The 14180-nt window shown below is 35.9% G+C and overlaps 1 protein-coding gene across 10 annotated transcripts in view; it reads left to right on the forward strand.

Annotated features, from left to right (window-relative positions):
- The window catches only part of MLIP (muscular LMNA interacting protein), a 133241-nt gene that overhangs the window by 118527 nt on the left and 534 nt on the right, over positions 1-14180 (forward strand). For 7 of the 10 annotated variants that reach the window (XM_072926449.1, XM_030267353.4, XM_072926448.1 and 4 more), the window contains 2 exons: positions 4703-4759; positions 12286-12320. In XM_072926449.1, coding sequence (XP_072782550.1) covers positions 4703-4759; positions 12286-12312 — 84 coding nt within the window. In that variant the 3' untranslated portion in view covers positions 12313-12320. The remainder of the gene's footprint in view (positions 1-4702; positions 4760-12285; positions 12321-14180) is intronic. The other 3 variants (XM_030267356.4, XM_072926451.1, XM_030267354.4) reach the window with 2 other exon arrangements.

A 14180-nucleotide genomic window follows, 5' to 3' on the forward strand; every position in this document is an offset into this window, starting at 1 on the left:
GGATGTGTAGGGTGTGGTTCTCATGCCTCAAGTCTTCATCATGGGTTTGGAATCCTTGCTGGCCCCTAGCTCCCATAATCACCAATAGTGAAATCAGCCCTGCAAGGAACTGCAGTGATTCATTAGCACACAGCAGAAAATAGAGGCTCTTAACATGATTGCCACAAAGTGGGTAGTGAAATGCGTCTTAGTAGTTTATGGAAGTGATCCAAAATGAAACATCCAAGACAGAAAACACAGTAATATAGTTGCAGATGGAATTGAATGCTTCATTTTAATTTTCTAAATTACTAGCAAGAATTTGCAAGAGAAATCAAAATATTTTGCAGAAAGCTTATTTTTTTGTTGCTAGTATTTTTCATTGAAAAATAATTTTGGCAGAAAATCCTCAGTCAAATCCATCGTGGACTGTCCCTGCATGTGAAGTAAAACTCAATCTGGGAAAAAGCAGCCCAAGGAAAATTAGTGCACTGCTGAGCTTGCATGCATCTCCCTCCCACTCCATTTATAGATAAGGAAATGCTACTGCAAAGCCCTGTAAATCTTCTGGCCTCTGGTATTCTCTGGTGTTACGGTGCCCAGAGAAGCTATGGGTGCCCTGTTCCTGGAAGTGTTCAAGGCCAGGGTGGATGGGAATTTGATCAAGCTGGTCTAGTAGAATGTGCTTCTGCCCATGGCAAAGGGGTTGGAACTAGGTGATTTTTAAGGTCCCTTCCAAACCAAACCTTTCTATGGTTTTATGATTCATTCTATTTAGATTCAAATCTCTCAGTCTCACTGCACTCTGGTGACTTCTGGGCCTGTAGGGAAACCATGACTGCCTGAGAGTTGTTTCTTTTTTGCTGGTACTTTCAGTACCTGGAAGGAGTTTTGAAATCTTCATAATAAAAGCACATGGCTACAATAGTGTATAATAAGGATTTGCAGGTCTGTCAGGATGGTTTACTGCAGAAGTCTGAAGGCACATTGTAAATCTGTAATGAGATCACTATTTCTACTTTACTTTTCCTTTTCATAGAGGTACAAGATGCAAAAGAATTTGGTGCTTAAGGACTGAATATTTGAAATAGATTTTATCCTGTGTCATTTCAGAGACTAGAGACATTATAATAATAAATTGACCCATTACATTCTATTGTTTTCTTTCCCCTTAGTTGAAAGTGTTCCTTTTCTGTTTCTGTGGGTAGTTTACCATTTATTGGTACTGAGTATTTCCTGTTCATTGTCACTCAGATAAAGCAGAGAGACATAAAACTTTTATGAAAATATTTGCTTGTTGTATGTGTTTAAATTAAAGTTTTTAGTCTTGAAGAAATCAGCTGTTTTTCCTATTGTGAAGGAATGTATCTATGTTTAATAAGAGTTTAGATTACCTAATTTATTTTCAAAGGGGATTAAAGACTCAACAGAGTAGTAGTGTAAATGTGAATGTTCTCTGGTTACTATAGTTGAAATATTCTTACTTCCTATGTATATCTCTCACTGGTTCCAGTTTTAAGCTGGTGCCTCAACTAGCAAAGGTTGCAGACCCTTCAGAGAGTGACTTAGATTTATGAAAAACGTCTTACACTGAGAACAGTTTAGAAAGATTTATATTAGTTCAGAGGGAGCTGTGATTCATAGCACAATAAAGATCAACTGACCTTTTAAAGGCAAATATGTCTTGCTGATTACAGAACTAAATGAGCAAAGGTCTAATGAAGATATTATATAACCACCTCTTTCTAAGACTTGTCTTAGTCTGTAAGAGGTTATTTTGGGCAGGTGTATAATTTCTCTTTGAAATTACATGCTGCAAGTATTTATATATTGTAAACATACTCTGCTCTCCTCAGTACAATTTTGCAGCCACAAATGCAGATTTGTCTAGTTTGCTCTTTCACTGTTCTTAGAAATAATGAAGAAAAAATACCACATTAAGAGAAATCTGAGTAACATCTGGAAAAGTTAAAAATTGTTGATTAACCTTGTAAGAGTAATGCAGAAATTTTTAACTGTCACAGGAAAAAAGAATAGTAATTATAAAAGCAATATTAATCTCCCACCATCAATAGACACAATATTTTCACATTTGCATAGGAGATAGGGCTTCTTGCCAGCTGCTTTGACCTGAAGATGAAAGAATGCCAATGACAGAGTTTGATGAGGTCTCACTGATACTACACACCCATAAAAAGTACAAAGTCCTACTTGCATTTTCATTTATGATCTGGTGGACACAAGCACATTCCTATATGACTCTGAGGGGTGATAGTCCCACAATGTCTACTAAGAAAGGGCTACTCCAGCCTCATTCTGCCTACTTCATATTCTGGTACTTTGAAGTTGCCTGTTTCATGTGCAGTCAAGAGCACAAAAAAAAATATCATATTTTTAAGGAAAAATCAGGAAGGAAAGAACAAGATTCTGTAGCCTTTTGCTTAAACTCATTACAGATATGGGACATTTACTACAGCAAGGCAGACATATTTTGGTTTACACTGACACTTGATAGAAATAACACAGGTAATCAGCCTCTGGGTCTTCAGGTTGATGTCACCCAGGCCAGGGCATTTGTTTCCTTTGCAGATGGTAGAGGCAGAATTGTATGATTTCAGGCAAGATCTGAACACCTTTCTTTCAGAGACCTGCAAGACTGAGTGTTATTTCAGCAGAAAAAAGGTGCAGCACTTGATTTATGTGTTCCATATTCATTAAAGTACTGCTTAAAGTTCTTTATAAATGAACCATATGTGACTTCCTTAAGACTAGACCCACCTGGCTAGTGATAACTTCAAGGTGTTTTGGTCAGAGAAACCTTGTGGAAACACCTAGAACTCTATATTGTTGACTAACTATTTTTCTTCATTATTATTTGGTGAATTCCTTGCTTCTTTTAATTAAATATCTCAAAACAATTAATATTAAGAGTATCTCTCCAGAAAATAGAAATAATTTTCTTCCCTATGGAGAATGTCACAAAGTTTGGATCTTTAGTTTGAAAAGAGGATGCTAAAAAATAAAGGAAGCAAATATATTTATTGGACAAAAAAAAGTAATTACTTTTGTCAGGTCTAAGAATGGACTTGAGACCTCATATTCAAGAAAAAAGGTAAGGCAGAATCATGACTCAGAGGGGCATTTCAGGTTAAGAGGGCAGGCAGTGACTATCAGCAAGAAAGGCCAGGATGAGATAACACAATAGAAGTGCATTTTTCATTGATTTTCTCTCTGTACAATTTGAGAAAGAGCTGTTCCATTCTCAGGTCACTGCCTGACTAGGGCACTTTTCTTTCTTGTGAGCAGCTGAGAATTCTTCTCAGAGGGCTTAGCTGTACATCAGAAAGTGAACAACAATACTTTCCTTTTTCTCTTTGTGGTTGACCCTGCTTACTTTACCTGGGATGCAGATGTGCCATATTCTGATGAGGCAATGAATACCTCATCTCATCTCTAAGGTTTCTTTTAATGGAATGCACTTGCCAAGATTCCACAGGTGTTGCTAGAACTATGTACCTGTGTATCATCAAGGATTGCCTAGGCTTGGTAATCATGGGATGCGGGGTTTGGAAGCAGAAGTTGTGTTCCACGCAGACCATCAAACACCTTCTGTGTGTGCGGCAGCAGGGGGTGGGGTAAGGTCTGGGGGATGCCTTGGCCTGATTGACATTGGGAGCCACATGAGTGTCAGAAGGAGGGATGTTGCCACTGAGAGGATCTAGGCACCTTACCCCTTCCTTACCATTCTTTTGCCCAAATTTATTATTTTATAAAAATCTATTGAATAAATAAAATTGTTGTCTAAAGTTGTTCCCTTCCCTTTTCATTTTTGGGAATAATAATCACAAAAAAAGTTAAATGGTTAAAACCTTCTGTTGCCACTAAAGTAGATTTCTTCTTCTCTGGGAAGAAATCAGGGCAAATTTACAAAGAAAGAGAGAAATATATAACATATCCATAAAGTGATTGCAGAAAATTAGAGTATATTCTACTTCAGTATATTTTTTTGTGTACATGGCCAGTTTAGCAGTTCAGTTTTGCTTCTCAAAAAGCACAGTGTAAAAATCAATTTTCTTAGAAGAGCAATATTTTTAAGCAATACATAATTTGATGATTTACTATTTGATCTAAATGCCAAAATAAATTAATGCCTTTGATACACTGAAAATAGCAGCCTTCTTCCAATCTTTTGGAAAATTCTCAAGCACCCACATCTCAAAACTTTCGGCAACCTTTTCTTTAAACATGATGTCTCTGTGTCACTCTATAAGAAAATGTCACAGGCTTAAGATCTTAACACTGCCTTTATAAACTCCAGCTGATTTACCTGCATTCTAATTAAATTCTCATTGAAGTTGGTATGGTTCTAGTTCTAAATGACTTTAGGGGCATTATCTCATATGAAACATATCATAAAGTAAGTGCTTTTGCTACGATTTTTACTAGAGATGCCTCTTTGAAATTCAAAAGGAATTTATCCCTTCCCACCCTTTTAATTATGAGAATATAATATAACAGAAAATAGGCCATACCTTGAAATAGATTTTAATACAGGCAAAGAGTAATAAGAGTCTGCTGAACACAGATTTCATTGCCTTGTTATCCTTAGTATGTTTTAATTTTAAATTTAAGTGATATTTTATATAGAAATTGAACTGATAATGGATTTCTTTTTCCTGTGTTTAACCTCATGCTCTGTCCAACCTGTGACATCTTGTCTCAGCAGCCCAGTCTTTCCATGGTGCCTATTCCAGAAAATGAGATGCTCATCTCCAAGGAGGTAATCAGTTGACATTTAATGGGTTTAAAGATTTGCATGCTAGCTTTATCTTCTATTTGTATGGCCCATATACGGTTGATCAGTAAAAATGTGCTGAGCTTCCAAACCTGTTTTTTTTCCAGTGGAGAGGCTGCATAAACATTAATTGTTCTCAATGATCAATGAAGAAAGAAACCCAGAGTTGTTTTGCCAACTGTGTTACTTATGTGAATTTGAAATAACAGTAAAATTTTTGCTTCAAGTTCCTAAAGTGTGCTGTTGGGATGTTAGCAAGTGGAAATGGTTAAATTATGTTTTTTGTTAAATAATGCAGACATATTTAAATAACACATTCCACAATTTTCAGTCACTGATATGGCTCCTGTTTTAAATACCAGGTACTACAACGGCTACCAGAAGCACTTAGGAGAGTTATTAAGAATTTCATAAAAGGCAGTCAAGAAAACATAAAATATAAAGTTTACCCAGTATCAAAATTCAGTGCCAGTTTTTTGTTTGTTTGTTTGTTTGTTTGTTTGTTTTGAAGAAGGTTAAAAAACTTTCTTGACATCTAAATTCAGTGTTTGCCAATTCCCTACTGCATTTATGTATCTAAACTGTAGGACCATAGTGGTTACCACCCTAAACAACTTATTCAGTGAGAGAATATGCAATCTATTAGTCATTATCAATTTTCTCTTGAGACAGAGCATATAGAAAATTAAAAAGGTTCAGCTGGTACTGGCAAGTCATTTTTTTCCAACAAAATCATGAGCATGAAGATGAATTATAGCCTCAGTGTTGGAATAAACATATGTAATTCAATTAACTATCACACTCATTACTCTGACTTTGGAAGGTAAAAGGACACTGCTCATTATAGGATATTTTCAATACTATTTTAGAAATTCACCTATGAAAGCATAATTTAGTACCAATAATAGCAGTATGAGAATGTTTATGACACAAGAATGAATTTTTTGCTACCAAGACCTCTTTTACAAGGTGCATTCTCACAGTTATTTCACTAGTTTTTTAACAAATGTAAAAATACAGATAGGAATGATAATTACATATTTGTAAACAGTTTGGTTTTCATTTATTATTTTAAAATTAGATTCTAGTTTGTCTGAAAGCAGCCACATGATAATTTAAATAAATGAAATTGATGTTTTCCAGTCATTTTTACCAAATGAGTAACTTCCTTTTAGTTTTGAAAAATATTGTGGGAGTTTTGGGGTCAAGCTCTTCACATTTTGGAAATGGAAAATTTGCCTGAATTCTGAGTTTGTTGACATCAATATATCCTCACAGTTTATCTCAGTTTCCACTGGAAAAAAAAAAAAGGGGGGGGAAAAAGATAAAAATGAAAAGAGGTTGATATCTTAGTGGTTGGGTGGATCAACAGTCTGCAGTTCTGCACCAGGAGGACATAGACATGACCGTAGCCTCTTGTTCTCATGTGCATTGCTGGCCTCTCTGCACAGGGTGTCAGGGACTTAGAGCTATTTCATATCTCTTTTTGTATGAATCTCCATCACAGCTCTCCAAATCTCCTCCTTTGTTCCTTGCCTTTGACATTTCTGCTTGTTTCTACACCATCAATCCCCTTTCCTCTGCCTCCCAGGAGCCACTTGAGGTGTTACAGTGTGTGCTATGGAACTTTTCAAAGAAAAACCCAAAATGCCCTCACAAAGTGAAGTTAGACCAAGAATACCTTTCAGATCTTCTCAGTTAGGTTGGTTTTTTTTTTTTTTTCCATCTCAGCTGTAAAGTTTTGGAAATATTATTGAAGTAATGGTGTACCATTAGAAGGCAGTGAGAGGGACTACACAGTTCTGAGGATAAATTTGTTTTTAAGATTAAGCAGATTTGGAGTACACCAGGAACTCTAAACCAGGTATATATACACATACATGTATACATGTGTATTTGTATAAGTGTGTGTCTATATATTTGCAGCCTCTGATGATGCAGATGATTTTCCTGTATTTGAAAATAGAGGGAAGCAAACAGCTAGATCCTTGTGTCTCATCCTTCTGCTACAAAATTTGCACATTAAGGAAAAATTTGGCAAATCTAATGTAAAGACAGATATTTGCAAAGAGAAATCTTTGAGACAAGACACATAATTTAACTAATGCATTATTAAGATCAATTCAGAAAGTGAAGGATCTTGTACTGACATAGTAAAGTCAGAACCAAAATAGTGCAGAATTCCTTTGGTTAGAGGCCAACTTGGTCTGTTTCAAGGCAGGTAAAATATATTACAACTGTCTTCTAAAAGTTCCCTTATATTTTAAACAAGCATTTTGAACAGAATTTCTATCTACATTTTTAAAAAAAGCTTAAATGTAGTACAACAATGGGAGAATTTGTACCATGGCCCATAGAACAACTATATCTGATGAAATTGTGGTTGCGTTTATAAGGACCAAAGACAATCAATGGGAAAGAAGAAGATTTATGAGTGCTGTTATCAGTACACTTTGTATTTCCTTTGATTAATGTCTTATTGGATGACTTACAATAAAGGTAGGTAGAGACAAATAAATAGCTTTAAAGTTGAAAAAAAAGTGTCAGATAGCATTTTGTACAGCTGAGCAAGCTCACTATTTGTGCTGGTTCCCTGGGGCCTGTCACTAATGATTATTTTGCCACTATGACTAGGAGGTGGACTCCAGCCCATGTAGAAATATCAGGAAGAATTGTGTCAGGCTCACCACAAGCTGCTTGGGAAGTAACATCAAGAAAGGACATATTTACTGTTTTCTCTATTACAAATGAAAGAAAACATTTTTCATAGAACTATTCAACTCACTTGTACAGAGCAAATGATCTAATATTTTCCCAAATTTTTAATCACATTTTTATCAGGAGGAGGTGAGCAGGGCACATCATGCTGGCCACATGAAGGCTGAGCAACCCCTTTGCATGTTTAATGGGTGTCAGAGAAGACACAAATGCATCTAGAAATTAATTTTTTAAAATTCTTTTTCATTTTTTCATTCATTTTTTCATTCTCAGTTAAGAAGGACTGAACAAAGGCATCTGTTTCCCTTGAGGTCTATTTCTGGAAATGGAAGTATAGAGCACTGATACCCAGAAGGAGATCAACATTTATGCTGTCTTGGAGACAGACAGGAGAGCAACACAGAACTAGGAGCAGCTCAAGTTATTTGGGACAGACTTAGCTGACCTGAGGGTAGTGGCTTCTTGGAGATAAGTTGTTGTCAAGCTGTCTCTGAAAAACTAACACATTTTCACCATTTTATCTTTTATGTGGTTGAGTTTTCAGAATTGTATGTTATAATGCTTTCCCTTTCTAGTGCATTAAGAAATGCAAGTCAGGTCTTGGTTGATGATTTTTAAAATCACATCATCTTTCAGGCACCTGTGTTGTTCCTTTTTATTTGGGAACCTATCTTGGCTCTAGGAACAGTTTATACTGAATTTCCACTTTATGAGTTTCATAACCCACAAATCCTTACCTAATTTAATATGTCTTTTTCTTTTTTTTTTTTTTTTTTTATCAGTGAATTCTGTTTGGATGATGAACTGATTAGGAAAAAATCTGCCAAGTCATAAGCCCAATATTACTCTTACTGCTATCATGAGACGCTTAGATCATTCTCCTATATTATCTAAATTATTGTCTACCCTCTTTATCTAAAATTATATATAGGCCCATACTTAACTTTTCCTGCAATGTTCTTCCCTCGGAATGAGAAAGAAAGTGTGATTTGTGGAGTTCCAAAAAAACCCAAATGGGTGGGCAGATGGTCTGTGAAATGTAAACACCTCTAGGAAGGAGTGAGAGAGGAAATAAGGGAAATGTGCTGCTAGTTTCTCCATAGTAATTTGTTTTCCTCAAAACAAAGTATTCACTGGAAATAATAACAAAAAACAAAACAAAAAAACAAATCAACAAACAAAATGGAGGTACCTTTGTATTCAGAAGAATAGCATTTGTGTAATTTTAGCATCATTCTGTTATGGCATGTACCAAGTAAGACCTATGACTTCCCTGTGAAAGTAAGAAAATAAAGAAGTGATACTCTCCTCCTTGTGAAATTCTCCTCTACAACCAGTGCATTTTAAATGGAGGAGGTCTGAAGGATACTCTTTGAAAGATAACTAAGCAATATGCCAATAATTTCTGATACCTACTGTCTTCCTTTCAAGTAAAGTTAGTGTTTGCACAGGCTATGATGTGTGAATGGTGTTATAATCAGTCTCAGAATTTTAGAGTCAGAATCTTTAGAGAGAATGTTGGGCATATGTACCTGTATAATCTGAAAAAAAACCCATTGTGTGCAGGGGCTAAAAGTATGTCTTCATTACCCTTATTCATCTGTGATTTACAAAATCCCAAGTCTACAATTACAATTACTAATAAATTACTAACTACAATTACCAATGCAATTATTTAAGGTCCATGTAATTTTTTTCTGCAGTTGAGTAAGTAATTACTCAGTTTTATCTGTTCATGAAAGATCTGCAATAGCTACTTGAGAAATCAATAGCATTTCTAAAGTCAACATTTATAAAAAGACCCCATGAGAGAAAGCTGATTCTATTAACTTCAGTGGTGACAGGATTTTACCAGCTGTCTTTTGTGCAAAGTAACAAAATTTCTTGAAATTTGAAATTCTATGAAAATGTCAATATGGTCCAAAGTTCTGTTATACATTGCTCTTAGTCTTTATTTACTTAAGGAGTGTTCCTGCTCAGAAGTCAACAATAGTATTAATCATTGATAGATTCTATATTTAAGAGGAAAATGTACCCATTTTATGAAAATGTCCTTGTACTACAGAATTTATATAAAGGGTTTTACTTTAAACAAAAGCTCCAACCTAAATGGCATTATCACAGCAAAGCAATGTTCTTCCAGGTAAATACCCTCCTCACTGGGCCCTGAATTATTCTGTAATGATTCAGCTCTTACATACTGCTCAATACCTTTTCAACTGGTAAAGAAGATTCCAGCTTGTCAAAGCAAGGGCCTAATGGAAGTAGAGGGAACTCCACTGGAAACACTCCCACTCAAAGGTCAAATGTATGCAAATACCTACTTTTTCCATTTGGCACTGAGATAGATCTTTCCAGTCATGTTGGGGAAAAAAGACAGTGTTGCTCCTTGTGCCTTCCTGGGAGACAGAAGAATGGGCTCTTCATGTGTCACATCACAGATGTACTATTCAGTTCTTGCTTTCAATCTTGCACAAGTTTGCAGCCTTGTTCCCCAGACAGTGGAGAGATGGTGTAGGCTGGTATGGCAGAACACTGCTGCCCCTTCCTCTCTGGAGTACGGGTCTCGCCGCCCTGAGTTTATTTTGACCAAGCCAAAGAGTGCAACCCTAAGCCCTCTCCATAGACTTATAGCAGTTTATTCAGCTGAAAATTTAATGACCCTGAAAATTAACATTAAATGTAGGAATAATTACTGTTTTTACCAAAGGAGTAGAATTTTTGGGTGTCAGTGGTGACAAATTCTTTAACCTCTAAACTGAATAGGCCACTGAAACAGTAAACTGTTGCCTTCTGATATTTATAAATAGAAAGGCAGGTCCAAACAATGCACGCTTCTAAATTCTCAAATAAAAACTTCAAATATCAGCAGGCAAACTTTCTAGTTACTTTATATCTGAACAGTGCTTTATTTTTTTATTTTCTTTAAGATTTTATATGTTCAACAGGAAACTTATTTTTCAACAGGTATTTGGGCAATATTTTAGTCAGCTTCAATTATATCTTTTTGTTTTAAGCAAAAACTTTCAGTTATAGCCTTGAAAGGGCCTATTAGATCACCATGCTGTAAAAAGGAGAAATCATTATATGCATTTGTAGAATTTTATTTGTATGGTGATTGCATAAAAATAATAACTGTAAATATATTAGTGTTATAAGTTTGCATTTAAAAGTCTGAAAGGGCAGTAATATAAGAATGATAAAGAGAAAGTTTGAAATATCAGTATGTGACTCAAACTGCAGTTTGAATCTAATTCCGCCTGGCATTAAGAAACAGCTGTTGTTATTGCTCCCCTTCAAAGAATGGCAGGAGTTCTTAGAAATACTTTTAGAGGAAAAGAACTTGCCATGAATAGCCAGTCAGAACATAGTTACAGGCTGAAGAAGTTGTTTTTTTTTTTTAATTATTCAATACTTAAGTAATGCATAAGTAATTAGAATCATAGAAGCAGATTAAAATTAGCTATAGTGTTTGACCACTCTTACAATATAAAATATTTTTCCTTTTGGCTAATTGAAATTTCCCCACTTACTGCCTTGTTTTCTTTCACCATACAAATCTGAGCTGTAATTAAACCTTTCTTAAATGGCTGGAAAGAGAAAACAGATACCACTTAGTCTACTCTTTAGGTGAAACAAGTGCTATCTTGTAGCCACCCCTCATCTGTCACACATCTTTCCCAGAAATCAATCAACACTTGTTACCATCCTGATAGTTGTCCATCGGTTTCCTCTACTTGCTTGACAAAGCAAAAACTATATTTATCGTGAGGGCTCAATAATGGAAAATATGTTCCAGATGCAGCCTCGCTAGTGCCCAGCAGAGTGGGATAACTTCCTTCAACCTGCTGGCTATGCTCTGATTAATGCAACTGTACATGAGGTTCACATGAGCTTCATCACAACAAGGCTGGACTGATGCACATTCTGTGTGGTGTCAGACCTCATGTCCCTCTCAGCAGATCTGCTTCCCAGTCAGTCAGTCAGTCAGTCAGTCACTATCCTGTGCCATTGCACGGGTTATTAATTTCCTCCTTCCATCCTTCCTTGTCCCCTGCCCCATGCAGGATTCTGTATTTGCCTTTGTTCATGGATCTTCTGCTAGCCCATTCCTCCAGTATGGCAAAGTCCCCCAGAATGGGAGTCATACCCTTGGCATATCAGTCTCTTTTGTCCTCCAAATTAGGAACACCCACAGACTTCCAGGACATGTAGGTTTTCAGATCTCTGATAGAGACATCACTGTAGCATCCTCTGAAATACCACCTGGAGCAGAGATTTTGAACTGTTGAGTACTATCTTTTTAGACCAGTGTCCCAGATAGGGACAAGCTGCATTGGTTCACCCTGTAGTCTGTCTTACTCCTTGGTTTGTGTGCCAGGCTATTACAGAAGACTGACAAAGTCCTTGCTAAGGGGGAGTCAAGCAACGCCTGTGTCACGTGAATGCAAGGGCAGCCACATGCTCTGTTCTCCAAGAATGAGGTTCAAAAAAGAAGTGGAGAGTGGAAAACCAATGTGAATCTGGTGTGTGATTAGTCAAGGTGATGCTTGTCTGTTGAAATTTGCTGTGGGCAGGAGAATTCCTCAAGAATATCAATGCATGAAAAATCATTCCTGGTTCAGTAAGCAGAGCTGTAAATTAAGAGTGCAGCAAACCAGTGATTAAAAAAAAACCCAGAGAAGTGCTGTATGGAGTTTTCAACCAGTTCTTACAACTATTCCTGCATAATATTTGCAGTTTTTATTTTCCTCTTCACTTTGTTTTCACTTTTTATTTTCATTTTTCTATAGGTTTCCAATGAAAGAGGTTCTGTTTAGATATGATGGTGAGTATTACTATTTTTTAAAAATATGATTACAGTCAAAGTTTGAATATGTAACTACTTTGGTGTCACTTTATCAAATTTTTATCATTTTAGTTGAAAAGATGATAGGATGTTTTAGGTACACAATTCAGTATTTGGATAATAGGATGGCTATATTTGGTGGATTATTTTCTATGAATAATTAACAATGCAGAATAATTCCAGTTCTTAGCATGACAGAATAAAGTCACAATAGAATTAATTTTAAGTGGGATTCCATCAAATGGTTGGAAGAAATTGAGGTACACTCTGGAATTAGATTGTGAAAAGATGTCAGGGAAATAAGATGAATATTTTTATATTTGAGCACATAACCACATTTTGCTTTTAAATGAATGGTTTGCAAGAGTTAAACAATACCACATTGCAAATAATTCACCATGCTCGAGAGCTGACTTAATGTAGTACTTAGCAAGAAAGGCCAGCAAGCAGGTGATACTGAAAAGGCTGAAAGGTTCAATGCCTTTTTTTCTTCCTTCCTTGTTTCAGTCTTCACAAAAAAAAAAAAAAATAATTATGACTAGAAGTTTATTTCAATTATTATTAAGAATTTGAGAGTAGGGCCATGGAGAGAAATGGAAAATAACACCTGAACGAATACTGAGGTAAATTGGAGTATTCAGGATGGAACAGCCTAATGAAATTTACCCTTACAATACTTAACCTAAGCAATTTGTCAAACACTGATTAGCAGGAGTAAATTCCCAGAAAACTGGAGAATGGTAAACACAATGTTCTATCTAAGTAAAAGAGGAAAGGAAAATCTAAAGAATCACAGAAAATTCAGTCCTAACAGCATTTCCAAGACACTGGAACAAAGTATTAAACATCTAGAGAATGGTAAGAAGATAAGATTATTTGCACAGGGACACATCAGAAACAAATCCTATCAAGTTGATCTCATTTCCTTCTGTGACAGCAAAGCAGATACAAGGGTTTGTTTTATACACATCTTCAGTGTAGTCTCACATGACATCCCTAAGCAAGCAAAGCAGATATGGCCTAAATGAAATTCACATAAGGTAGATAGGTACTTGATTGGAAAGCAGATCTCTGAGAAGAGTTATTTGCTGCCTGAGTGGGAGGACATCTCAGTGACTTCCAGAATGTTGTCTTCGCGCTTTAGCACTACAAAACTTTGCTATTAATTACTTTCTCAATGACATGGACAATAGCCTTACCCAATTAACAGATAATGCCCACTTGGGAGGATCTGCAAGCAGCATGGAAGCCAGGATTTTAATTCAGAAAAATTCACTTACATTAAAAGAATGGCTTGAAATAAATATGATACAATTGATTGAAGAAAAATACAAAGAAATATGAAGGGTACAGACAGAAAAAGAATGAAAATAATACTTCAGGTGAGAACCTGAGGATAATAGGGGAGGAAAATCTGAGTCTGAGTAGAATCGGTGATGCTTTCAGGGAGATGTTGAAAGGAATGCTTATAATATGATGAAGATAATTGCTTTTTTTCCCACTATTAGTGTAAAATCACTGGCATAGGATGTGGGAAACAAATGGGAGATTTAGAAAAGATGCAAAGGCTTCAGTGGCTTCTCACAGAAGATAAGAAATAAGGACAGAGTAGAGGCACAGCAGTTTCTATCTTCATAATTGACTATTATAAAAGGGATATTAGTCACTTTTCCATCTTTCGTATGAGTAGGAGAAAAAGAAATGGGTCTAAATTTCGGGGAGAGAGATTTAGTTTGAATTTGAATAGTTACAGCTTTGTGAATATAAGTCTGAAAAGCAGTTTGCCTCAGGCTGCTGCAAAGACAGGCAAGTTTCTCACAAGATAAATCTGATCTGCCA

The sequence above is a fragment of the Taeniopygia guttata genome, chromosome 3 (assembly GCF_048771995.1).
Source record: "Taeniopygia guttata chromosome 3, bTaeGut7.mat, whole genome shotgun sequence".
NCBI lineage: Eukaryota > Metazoa > Chordata > Aves > Passeriformes > Estrildidae > Taeniopygia > Taeniopygia guttata.